This window comes from Catharus ustulatus, chromosome 2, assembly GCF_009819885.2.
Source record: "Catharus ustulatus isolate bCatUst1 chromosome 2, bCatUst1.pri.v2, whole genome shotgun sequence".
Taxonomy (NCBI): domain Eukaryota; kingdom Metazoa; phylum Chordata; class Aves; order Passeriformes; family Turdidae; genus Catharus; species Catharus ustulatus.
The window spans coordinates 9,318,851-9,331,904 of NC_046222.1; the positions used below are offsets into that span (position 1 = coordinate 9,318,851).

Here is a 13,054-nt window from a genome sequence, read left to right on the forward strand (position 1 = left end):
CTGGGGAAACAAACAGCATTAGCCTTGTAGTTCTTTATATAATATTTAAACAGAAGTAATAAATATGCCATCCAAGGTACCAGTGTACTATTTCATGTGCTGCAGGTGGTTCTGTAACAATGCTGTCAGTTCAACTAATTAGAGCATAGACAAGGGAAGTGTGCGACCTGTAACGCTCCATTGTTCCTGAAGACAAAAACATAATGAAATATAATGTCTTCCTCCCATTGGAGAGTAATGAAGAACAAAACTAATTTGTCGGACCAAAAATTAATTAGACACATCAGATTCGATTGTACCTATTACTGTGAAAGTTTGCAGCTGTTCCTCATATTATTATGCCAATGATGGAATGTAAGAGGGACCAGGCCAACTGATGAAGAGAAATAATAGCTGCAGCATTAACCAGCATTGCCCTTATCTCCAATTTTACTTCTGTTTTTCCAAGTGAATGTTTTTTTAGTGTATCATTAGTGATCATAAAAGTTTTATTCTTGATTCTCTTTGAGTTTTCCATAAAATTTTTCAACATTCTGCTTCAAGTGTGGGCAGAAGACTCCCATAACAGTGAGACAACTTCTAACTAAAGAAATAATATATTTCCTACTGCTTCCTATTCTCCTGTTTCTGCTTTCTGGATTGTCACAGGTCTCTTATCTAAAATTACTCTGGGAGGCCAGCAGTTGATTATCCACCATGAAAGCCAGTTATTTCCAGAAACCCCCCTGAAAAATTTTTAGAAGAATGAATCCTGTATTTAAAAATAACATCTCTTTTTTTGCACTCTACTTTGTATTTCATGACTATTAAAAGTTTTTACTGCTTAGAAACACAGCTTAACTTTCCTGCACCACTGACCTGTTCTCTCCACAATTCAGCACTTTTGGAGTTGTTCATTCTGTTTGCAAGCTGTTAAATGGTATAGATAAGGACCAGACCATATACAACTCTATTATAATATAATAACCCAATAATGCTTTCCCATTCACTATGATATTTTGAGGTTTATTCATTAGCTCATTTTAAATCCATGGAACTAGGCTTTCATAAAATTTACTTTAAAAAGAATTTTCATATTTTATGATTTTGATTCCCATTCAAACACTGAATGGTGCCAACTCAAGTTTTTCAGAAATGGCATCACTTAAACATTGATACATTTATAAAGCAAATTTATAGTCTGAGGAATAACTGCTAGCAATTTATAATCAAAAGCAAAATTAGACCTAAAGAAAAAAGAGATGCAGTGTATTTCCTGCCTAGTTAGATGGACCTCTTAGTGAAATAAGACAAAAAAAAAAAGGTCCTGGGTTTCTTGCAATTTCAAAAATCAATTTTTTGTTTTCTCTTCTAGATATCCTTTTCCTCTGTTTTTCTTGGTGTTTCTGTGGCTGCCTTTTTTAAACCAAGTGCTACCTTCACTTCCACTCTTGTATTTCTGTCTCCAGTGAGACTTCAAAGCTGAAGTATCCTAGCTTCTCCTTTGATGAATGGGGAACCTGAATATCAGCAAACATTTAAGCGATGCTTATGGGACGGTTTTTTCTAAAGGTCTACACATAATAGACTTGTCCATATTTGGGACAGTGTATTGACAACATTTTCTAGAAAGAAAATATTTAGTAACATCAGAAGTCCCACAAAAAAACAAACAAATGTCCATTTAAGTAATAACTAAGTTAGATCCTACAAATAAAGGCAACAAAATTCCTGTATTGTGCACTCAAAAGAGGTGCTGCTTTGCACAGCTCATTTCAGATTTACTAAATATTATTACTTGTAGTCTTCCATATTTTTTTCTGCCTTCATATTTTATACTCAGAAAACATTTCAGAAGAAACAAAAGCTGTGTTTCCCTCAGGTGAGGAAATTAATTCTGCATGGAGGTCACTACCAAGAAACAACTATTTCAAAGGTTGGGATGATAATGCTACCTTTGGCCTCTAATTGGTCTAGAGACCACTTTTTCTTTGACAGAGGAGGCTTGACTTCTTGGGATACCTGAGAAACACTGACTTTAGATATTCAGAAAACAATGGTAAATAGTGCCTTGGGCACCAGTGAAATGAGTAAGGCAATCTTCCAGCCATCTTCACAGAAGGAAAAGGGACATTGGGCTGTTTGTTCCACACATCTGCCAACCTGCAGAAGTACTAACTTCGTTTCAGAAAACCCCCAAAACATTAAATCACTTCCACTAGGCAATAAGCATTTTCTCATCTGTCTTGGGAACATAGTTCCCTTCATTGTACTGCAAGAACTCTGCAGGAAGAGAAGACAAAACATCATCAGGCAGTGGGATGTAAAAGTTAACTAATCAGCTCTAGTCAAACCTTGTCTTTTGCTCCACACATTTTTATGCTTCCAGAAATTATGTATGAAAGAATTTCAAACAAAACCAAAAAAAAGGCAAAACAAAACAACAGAACAGACAGTAACTTACCAATTATTATGGGTTGTGGGTCACTTTTTACTCCCACACCTGCACTGGTGCTTGCAGCAACTTCCACGCGGTACTGGATACCTGGATATAGGCCACCTATTACTACAGACCGAATGGCTGCATCTACTGTTTTGTTGATATGAAATCGAGTCTCATTACCTAGGCACCAGATCTGGGACAAAAGTTGATGTGTTAAAACAGAAGAAACTCTTCACACTCACACAATTGTGCATAGATATGACATATCATGGTATTTCATGGCAATCACTTATTTAGGACTTCTTGACAATCTTATTGTCCAGGATTAGCTGAAATTGGGATGATTTAGCTCAGCAAGGTATCCCAGATTAGTGCAGGACCAAGCTGCAAAGACTGCTTGCAAATACCTCTCTGGACTCTCGCCATGGAGTGTAAATTCTGTGCTTACACTTCTTAGCAGCACAAACCAGATCATTCAAGTGGAAAAGAGGTATTACACATTAATCAAAATCTTGTTTATTAAACCTTTTCCTTAAAAAACCCACACATTTTTCCCTCCTGAATTTCCTGCTGAATAGCAAAAGGATCGCAAATAATATGAGCACAGGTTGAAACACTTCTTAAAGCACTAATGAACAAACAATTTTCAGAATTCTTTTCAACTTCTTTTCATTGCACAGGAGGGATATTTGAAATTTCTGAAATGGAATAAGCACAGACTACTTATTTACTGCTGCCTTTGTGATTATTTACATTGTTTAGGAATCCAGACATCAGTTTCCTCCCTCAAATATTAACTAATTAAACAGAAAATCCACCCTAATCACAACTGGCATTTTGTGATAAGAACAGTGTATGAATTCAGGGTTATGTCTCCCTCTTGCATTTTTTATAGGATTCCCCAAAGAGGTTTTGAAATTAACCTCTAGGTTTTTTTCAGTTAATGCTATCTGCAAATACTGCTTCTGTGTTACTAGGGTAAGCATTTACTACCACACAAGAAAATCAATGTATAAATATATAACATGCACACTTACATAAAAATAACAGCAGAAGAAAACTCTATTGGTGGAACCACTGTCAATGACAAACTAATGCATCTAAGCAGCAACAATAATATCTTTGCACTTACTTTTGACCCTGCTCAGTTTTACCACTCCTCATATATTTTTTTCTATGAAATTCTGAGAAAGATTTGAAAAGGAAAAAAAAAAAATCTCTTGTTTTCCTAAACCTAAGGTAATCCTATTTGCTAGCCAGAATGCATTAAGATGAGTAACTATTGCATTAATTCCTTTACTCCTCATCTTTCCAGGTCTTAGGTTACAACAGCTATGAGATCCCCCTAATTAAAAGCATTTAATTCATGATTGAATTTACAGGCATTCTGATGCTTGAAGTGGAATCAACAGATCTACTTTCAATTTATTAGAAAATGCACTATGGAACTTCAGCAATTATTTTATCCTCAAGTAAATATTAGACTCTGCACCATTCACTGTAGGCAGTTCACTGCTCAGGCAGCCACCTAATCTAACACAGGAGGGCTGTAATAGGTAGTGACTCCAGCTGGTTTTATACACAGCCCAGAGGCCTGAGCACTCACCTGGAACATGACTTTTATTAGCCATCAGCCTACTTTGTTTCATATCTACAGGTTTTGTGGTTTAGGAGTGTGCTTTACTCATTTGCCTATAAGCCCTGGATGGTTTATATTGATTTATACTGCAGTCAGGATCAAGATTAATTAAACCAAGGGATAATTATTAATTGATATGAAAATTAGATCAATAAAATACTGGAATTAATAAATCTAGATATTGACTAAAAGCAAAACAAAAGAAGTGCTATGCTTAACATAAACATTGTGAGCATTTACTGCATCCCTCTGACCAAGTGAAAAGCTGGAAGAGGCTGAACCCTTATCTGATTTAGAAGCCAAGCACTTTCTCCCTTCATGCTGTGTTCCCTCAAGATACAGCAGGGTAAAAAAAAAATCCTTTTATGTGAAATAAACTGCAGTCACCACCCACCCTTTTTGGGACTGTCAGGAAAGCTGCCCTGATCCATTTCAATTAAACATTTCACACTTGGTGTATATAGGCCAGCCACAGCAAGGTTAATTTACCAAACTGTGCTCCATGCTGTGACAAGGCTGAACCTCGCCCAATCATTTTCTCCACCTGAATAACAGAGTGCATTTTTTTTAATGTTGTGAAAATATCCTTGTGCAAAAGTGATCTTAGTATGAAATTACAGAGTGAAACAACATTTAATGTATAAGGAGTGGATATTCTGAGCCATCATAGCAACAAAAAAGAAGAAAATACAACCAATGCAAGTAACTCTCATGCAGCAAATTTTGGATATACTAGCTGTGTTCAACCTGCTTTCACAGCAAAACAACCTGGCACTTTAAGTTGTGAAGAGTGACAGAGACAGTACTTCGAAGAAGTCTTGAATTCTCCCAGAGTCACAGTCCTTGACTTTGACCTTGAAGTGTTAGGATTAGCATTTTTTGCAGTGGAAATAAGAAGCAACTTTGCTGCCAGCTTTGCTGCCAGCTTGAAGGTACTCCAAGACAGGGACTTCACTGCCTGTCTTAAGAGTGCAGAAACCCCTTACAAAAAATAAAAAAATACCCCTTCTTCACCCACAGCAGGGAAAAGCTAGAAGGATAAGAACTGTAAACTGGCTAGAAATTACAGCTCTCTTTCATATCAATCTCGTGGTGGTTTTGCTTTTTAATATAACAGTAGTAATAATAATAATAATAAAAAAATCCATAAGCAGTCAGTCCTCTTTCTCCATATAATTATATGGGCAGCTGTAAATGCTGTCACAATCTAAACCCATAACCAGTGCTATTGTTCTGTAATTCAAGCAGGCTGTTTCCCTAAGCACACAGCCCTCCCATCAGACACCGTGTGTACCTTGTACTCCTGGATGACTCCGTTTTGGTGATCTGGAGGGGGAGGATCCCAGGAGATGCTGATGCTCGTGCTGTTGTGATTTCCAACTGTCAGGACAGTGACAGACTGAGGAGGAGCACTTGGAGCTACACCAAGGAGAGGGAGCAAACAGAAGCAAGGCATTAACCCATTTGCTAGGGCATGGATTTTGCTGAAGCAGTGCAAGAGCAAGCAGACAGTATAGAAAACTCACACTCTCTGAAGGCCCAGGGATGCACTATTGTCAGGCACTGATAATGTTGAAAAATGCCCTTTTGAAGAGGCTGAATGGCAATGTGGACTTTGTGGCAATGGAGAATCAATACAAATCACTGCTCATTTATTTATATTTGGCATTTCTTAAGTTTGCACTGGAACTGTTCTCACGTTTGCCTTTGTTTTCCATAATATGCATGAATAACTACAGATATATTAACTAAGTCACATGTGAGGCTGCTTCACCTGGCCTGAAAACTGTTTCAGTTCTTATATTTTTATATGGTCTAACAATGATGTGAGCAGACAACATTTAATGACCCTTTTTTGTTCGCTCTCCAGGAAGACAATACCAGGTTTAAACACAGAACTTCTAACTCCAAACTAGAAAAGGGTTAAAATGTTCATGGCTTTACATCAAATACCAGTGAATAGAGCAGGTGCTAAGTTAGGTCACATATATATTTATGTCCTTTTCTGCCCTTAGGCAAATTGCTCTCTCTTCAGAGCCCCGTTCAGTTCAACCATTCACAGCTGTTTGGCTGGTCACTGCACATCAAGGCCAATTCTACAGGACAACTGCTTGCCAGCCCTGCTTGTTCTCTAGAAGCATGAAAAAAGCCCTAAAAATAAAATCATAGCTATTAGTGACCAGAGCTAAGCTGGCAAAGCCCCTCCTGCAGCTACACCAGCAGCAGCTGGCTCAGGACACGCTGCTTGGGAAGTGGCGCAGGAGCTCTGCTATGGAAAAGTCTCCTCTGTGAGCACCTGCTATGTCCATACTGGGCTCTCCCAGCACTGGCATGGCAGTGGTGTGTCAACATAGCCCTGCTCAGACACCTAAAACTTCTTGGAGCCCCCCCTCATCCTTCCCTTGCTCCCAGGCAAGTGTTGAAACTGCACCACAGTGGCGAGCTAGGCCACCGAGGTCGACTGTATTATATTAAGGTATAGTCCCTGGAGGGAAAAGCTGATGGATAGCAGCTGCTTGGAACTGGTCCTAGAATTTATTTATTCCATCTCTCCCAGTCCATCTACTCAGTCTTCAACAAAACTAATAGAAAAAGGCCAGAAAAGTGTGAACTAATAAAGCAAGCATAGAGTGATACCTCTCCAGGACAATTTTCCAGCTCACAGGAGCCTGTTTCTTAGACACCCTCTGTTGTAGGGGAGGTTGTGTTTTACAAATACTTATGGAATTTGTCTTTCTCATATTTTTCATTGCTTTTAATCTGATCATAAAACATTTCATATGAAATACGAAAACTGATTTTGAAAACTTATGGTAGAGACATCATACCAGAACCTAAAATATTTATCACTCTCCTGCCCCACTTTCAAACCTAGACAACAATGCGGTTTGGGCAATCTCACATCATGTGTCAAGGCTCCCTGACTCCAGCCCCCTGGTGAGAGTGACTTCTTTACTGCTAAATTTTAACTGCAAAGAACTCAAGTCTTATCTTTAACAGATATCCCTGAGTCCGTGCCCATCCATGGACCGTGCTTCTCAGAAAAGCCAAGAGCCCCTGGCATCTTTGTATTTAGGTCTGGAGGGTTTAACACAAAAAAGCACAGCCACAGATATCAGAAGTGTTCAAGTCTCCTGAGCCAATTCAGATATTCCTATTGTTCTCCACAGCCTCTTTGAGGCTGGCTGTGTTCCCATGTCGGAAGCTCCTCAGCACTTGACTTGGCACAGGCTCATGGAGCCAAGCTCAAAGTTTTGCCCTGATAACCCTGAAAAATGGGAGTGCTCTGCTGCAAAAATCACACAGCTTCAAACTAGGGTACCAGGGGTGAGGACAAGGAAGCATATGAGATTACAGCAAAAAAAAAAAAAAATTTAGACAACAAATGAAACACATATTACACTCCTGGGAGGCTTCACATTTCGACAACTGCATTTTCAGATGCTGGTTCAGCTGCAAAGCTAACAGTGCTTGGTAGAGTCCTGGTGACCTTGCCTGATGCAGAGGAACAGTGAGCTGGAGGGAAGAAATGGAGCTGTATTGTGGACAATCTGACTCCTAGCCAGCTCGAGTGAAGCATGGAAAAGTGGCCTTGGGCTACTCCTTGCAAACGTGCAAAGCATAAAATTGGTGAAATAAATAGTTGCGTTGTGTATTTTATGGCAAGTGAAATAATTTGCCACACCGTGGAAAAATTAGCATTTTAAAAGTCTTCAAGTTATTCCGTAACAACAAAACCATGAATAAATGTATGTGTGTGATATTAATTAGAATATTTTATGTGAAAATAATAATAATAAAAATGGCAAAGCTTAACACTGCATAACTCTTTTTTTGGTTTTAAGTGCCATGAAACAACTTGCTCAAACATATTTGCTTTCATTACTGAAACAAAAAGGGCATTCAGAAATATAATGTCTTATATAAGCATACCTGGGGGGAGAGAGAAGTGTGAATGCAAAAGAAATGTAAAATGAATACCATACTCTAAAATTCAAAAAATCCCATACTGTATTAATTTGTGTTTTCATTTAAACTGCATGACCTTTCTAGTTAATATTCTACCAGTGTGTGTTGGTGTTTTTGAGGTTTTTTGAGGACACAGGATAAATTTGAAGCAAAACTAAAATTGCAGCTAATGAATGCAGCTGTGAAAATATTTTAAGAGCTGCACTGAGGTGAGAAGAAACAGAGAGTAGTTGATAAAAGCTAAGGAAGACTTTCCTTCCTGTCATATTTTTGTGGTGACAAACAAGATGCAGCACAAGTACTACTCCACAATGTTATTCCAGAGGAGATTTAACAGTGGATGTAGTTGAAAAAAAATTATATAAATCTGTCTCTAGAGAAAGTATGAAAGAAATAGTGAAAATTATAAAATTAAATCTTTGATTTAGCTCCCATTGTATGTGTGTACACATGCCTGTAGGTACCACTTCAGCTTCCTCTCTCTGATGATATCACTCTGTGAGCTGGCACCGTGATATAAATTAAGCCACTTGTCTGACACTGCTGCAGTTATTAAATAGATCACATTGAAAAATAACATTTTTAAAACCGTTTTCTCATTTCCCTTGCTGCTGGCTTGTGGAGAACACCTTGCCTGTTTCTTGACAGGTCAATTATTCCAGTGCTCAGCTTCTTCTTACAGATATGAAAGAACCCAAATCGCTGCTCATCTTTTCCAGACGCAGCCAAACAGAATTCCATTTGTTACTTTCACAAGGCCAAAGAGGCAGGAGACGGATGGATACTGAACTGTGACAAATGTCTGATCTAGAGGAAAAGCCTAACTGCAGCAAAATTGATTTTTAGAGGTAGGCCTCAGAAGTAACATTGCATGTAAAATCCAATCCAGCAGAAATTTGCCACTACCTTTTAGCTGTACTTTGCCTTTACCAGGGATATTTGCTTTGATGTCGCAAAAAAACTTCCAACACTTGTACCACTTTTCCAAATTATTTTCTAAAAATAGTATAGCTGTCATTTTTTAAAAGTCAAGTCTAAAAAAAAGCTCATTTTCAAAATGGAATCACAGGCAACACAGCACCTTTAAATAGTCTGCCATCTTTCTTCAGTGAAAGAAGAGCAAACCACTGTCATTAAACATTTAGTGGATACTATTTTTGAAGTACATGAACACCAATATAATTACAAAGATAATATGAGAAATTAAATGAAATATCTGAAGAACTGCATCTACTGAATGTCTTAATTTTCTCATGGAAGTACCTAATTTTATCACCCAAGGAAGAGGAATAATTTTTTTATAGAAGCTGACATTTTTCTGGTGATAATATTACGGATCCTATGCTGACATTTTTGGGAGGAGATATTTGTAAACAGACTCCTTGAAAGTTATATTAATCTACAAAGCAGATCCTAGGTTGTGAGTTATACATATCTGCAGGCAGGATTATTTTTTTTTTTAATCTTCACTATGTGGAAAGCTATTCCACATGAACAAAGTGTCCTTTAAGGTAGGAAATTACCTGACATGCTGGGAGCTAAGGTTTATAAAAGAGAATGCCATTCCTCAAGTATTTTATAGAAACAGACAGGAGGTATAAGTCCTTCTCTCTTTTTCAGTAGCTCTTAATTTACCTTTAGCAAGAGATAGATGAACTGAACAAACAACAAAGATCAATTAAACCTGGACAAGAGGAAAATCTGCCAGTGAGAGGACAAAATCCCACATTTTAACCCCACCTGGAGAACAAAATTCACATGTAGAAATCTTTCTAAAATTTTCTTTAAAAAAAAAATATCCAGAGTGCTGCAAACATATTCTTCACCAACTGATTTAGGCTTTATAGTTTGAACAAAGAACTGGGAACCATAAAATCCCAAATTCCAAATCAGACTTGAAAACAGCCTTCCTGTACACTTTTCCACATGTTGCAGGACACTGAATTTCCTCATCCATAAAGTGTGAAGTGCAACCAAGTTATCTTCAGTTTTACTTACATGTTGGGTAATAATCATAACAAATCAAAGAGAAAAATGAGTAATAAGCAAGTCTGTTCTAGAATTAAAGAGTACTTGGCAATCAGCACTAAATTAAACCTCAGGAGACTACTATAAATGATTAAGATGCACTTTCAATAGGAAGGAAAGAGTGCACTCAAAACCCATTGAAACCATATGAACATTTTTAAACTTCACCAGTATTTCTTTCTCTTGCTAAAAGAAAATAAATTAAAAACATCACTGACACAGAGAGAAGACGAACCCTCACTGTTAGGACCATCCTACTTTTACAGGAGAGATTCCCCAGGCAAAAACTGCATTACATAGGTAGAAAGGTGCGTTTCTAACAGCAAATTATTAAAATTACTTACATCTTTCCCCAGTGTCTTTACTTTTCAACACAAACCCAGCAGCCCTGGAGTGCACATGCTTTAGCACAACCATATACAAGGCTATATGCTATAGATGTAAAAGCTCGAGCATTTCAGAAGTATAAATTGTTCACTCTGTCTGAATCCTGACTGTTTCAGAGAGGCTTTAAAGGTGCTCAGGGGAATGCTCTGCAGTACTGAACAGGGCAGTTTCATGAACACTGTGCTAACAGAAGCTGTGGTGTGCCCTTGAGACTAGAGTTTCTCCAGACTAGTTAAATATACATCCTTCACTACTCCTCTTTTCCCAGCCAACTGTCCATCTACATTATTACCCATTCAGAAAGATGTGCTTAGTATCAAGCACTCATCTGTGAGAGCTTGAATTTATATTTTTTTCAAAGTGTAGACCAAAGTCTTTCATTACAGCAGCAGTGATTACAAAAGACTGCAGTGCACACATTTTGGAAGACCAAAAGGACACCTGTACCTCAGAAGGATGTATCAGCTAGAAGAATATAAGACCAGTGCAGTGCTTTCTCAGGGGATATTTACAGCACAAAGCTGAATATTATATCAAATTTTAATGTCACCTCAGTGTGTAGCAAACAGAAATCATGTGGAGGAAATAGAAATGAACACATGCATACACAGAATAACTGGCAGCAATGAACGTTCGTTGCTTTTCTGCCCCTTTCACCAACCTTCCTCCGTGGTGCGAGCAGACTTGGATTCACTGTCCATCCCCTGGAATTCATTGAAATAAGGGCGAACCTTAATCTCATAAGTGACCCCCTTTTTCAGGCTGACCAGGACGGCGCTGCGCTCCGTGGGCACTTTGACCTCCAGGTTCTGCCACACGGCTGGGGCGGGCAGCCCAGAGGTTTGGCGATACAGCACTCGGTAGCCCTGGATAAACTGGGACTGCCTGTCCACCTGGAAATGACAATAAATAATAAATACATAAATTATCAAAGTAAACAAACAAGAAAAAAATCCCCACCGTATAAAAAGAAAACAAAACAGTTGCCTAGAATAATTCCGCCCTCATCAAAAAGAGAAAATTCACAGTTATGATGCTGAATTTAATAATCTAACTAGTTTCTTGTAAGTCACTGTTGATTAATTGTCTACAAAGAGCATTTGTGCCACATTACTGGTTATAGACTATTTCTTTCTGTTTTGCTTTCTCCAGCTCTATATATCATGACAAATACCACCTTAAATCATAAAACAAGGCCCCCACTCCTGCAATAAATAATGAAAAGAAAACTTTGGCACAAGTCTTGCTGCATGTAAACTTACTAAGCACATCTTGGCTACTGATGTGCTGAAATAGGAGAAGAAAAGGAAAACAAATTCTTTTCAGAAAAGGACAAGTCTTTGAAGATACCCTACATGCTTACAATTAGTCCATTACTTGGCTCACAGCTCATGAAAAGCACAGCAAATTAAAATAAACATAAGACAGATGCAGAGAAAACAACTTCCAAAGACATGTGCTGTTTCTTGTGCACACAGCCTGAGCAGCCCCTTTGCATCCTGGGGTTGTGATGCTCTCAGGCCATCAGATGGAGATGGAATGTTGGTTTTGGTTTATATTTTATTCGTTCTTAGGCAAGCAGAATTCAAGATTGGACCATGGAAATTTTTAAGTTCCATAAAAAGATCAAGGAACAATTTTATCCTATAAATAGGATTTTTGTTTGAAGAAAAAACTTTGTACGTGTTTTATCTTGGAGAGGTTGCATGCATCTATTTATCTTCCATAAAAAACTCCAAAACCCAAGGCATCATGATTCTTGCACAAATTTTTCCTGGGAAAAAAACCACCAAAAAACCAAATCTGATTTGATTGCTAAAAGTAAACCAAACCCAGCTGCTTCTGTAGCTGCCAAATAAGGAGCAAAGAAAGTGCAGCACAAATAACAAGACTATACAGCTGGCTGCTTGGTAATTCTGTGTTATAACTAAGACTCAACAAGTAGGATATTTCTTATGTTCTTGTCAATTTGCCTGCTCAAAGATATTCCAGAATTAGAGAAACATTTGTTTGACTTCTCTTAAGAATAAATGAATTTAAGGCTGAAAACACAAACCACGCTCGATTACGCTCCTCCTATAATCTTGTTACAGTTTATTGAGGCATTCAGAGGGGACACAGATTCTTAGACATTAAAAAGCAAGGCAAGCAAGAAGAAAGCTTTATTTATGAAAGCAAGGCAGAAATGTCTTTCATCAAAACTGTCACTGTTAAAAACCTTGCAACATATGTTACAACAACATTAAGCTTGCATTTTATAAACTTCTCTGCATTCACTTTAAGTGAATTTATGCACTGAAAGAGGGATATAACTCACAATAATAGCTTGTTAATACCGAAAGAATCAAGCTGTGTTTTTAAGAAGAACATTAAGCAGCTGTTTCCAGATGAAGGGAGTCTGTAAATCAGAGTAAACTGTTTTTATCCATGTTTGACTTTGATTAACTAAATGCTTTATGGATATAAAGACTTTATAAACCTCACGTTTACTACAATATTCAGCAAAAATAATGCTTTCATCCACTTTATAATACATATAAGGTTATGATGTTTAATAATCAAACACTGAGTTTGATTCTTGCCTTCCTTCTGAGTTCGACACTACACTG

At 37.7% G+C, this 13,054-nt stretch overlaps 1 protein-coding gene across 13 annotated transcripts in view; it reads right to left on the reverse strand.

Moving 5' to 3' along the window:
* Positions 1-13,054, reverse strand: part of ROBO2 (roundabout guidance receptor 2) — an 847,836-nt gene that overhangs the window by 66,309 nt on the left and 768,473 nt on the right. For all 13 annotated transcript variants that reach the window (XM_033051267.2, XM_033051273.2, XM_033051269.2 and 10 more), the window contains 3 exons: positions 11,107-11,338; positions 5,356-5,480; positions 2,444-2,615 (listed from right to left, as the gene is read on the reverse strand). In XM_033051267.2, coding sequence (XP_032907158.1) covers positions 2,444-2,615; positions 5,356-5,480; positions 11,107-11,338 — 529 coding nt within the window. The remainder of the gene's footprint in view (positions 1-2,443; positions 2,616-5,355; positions 5,481-11,106; positions 11,339-13,054) is intronic.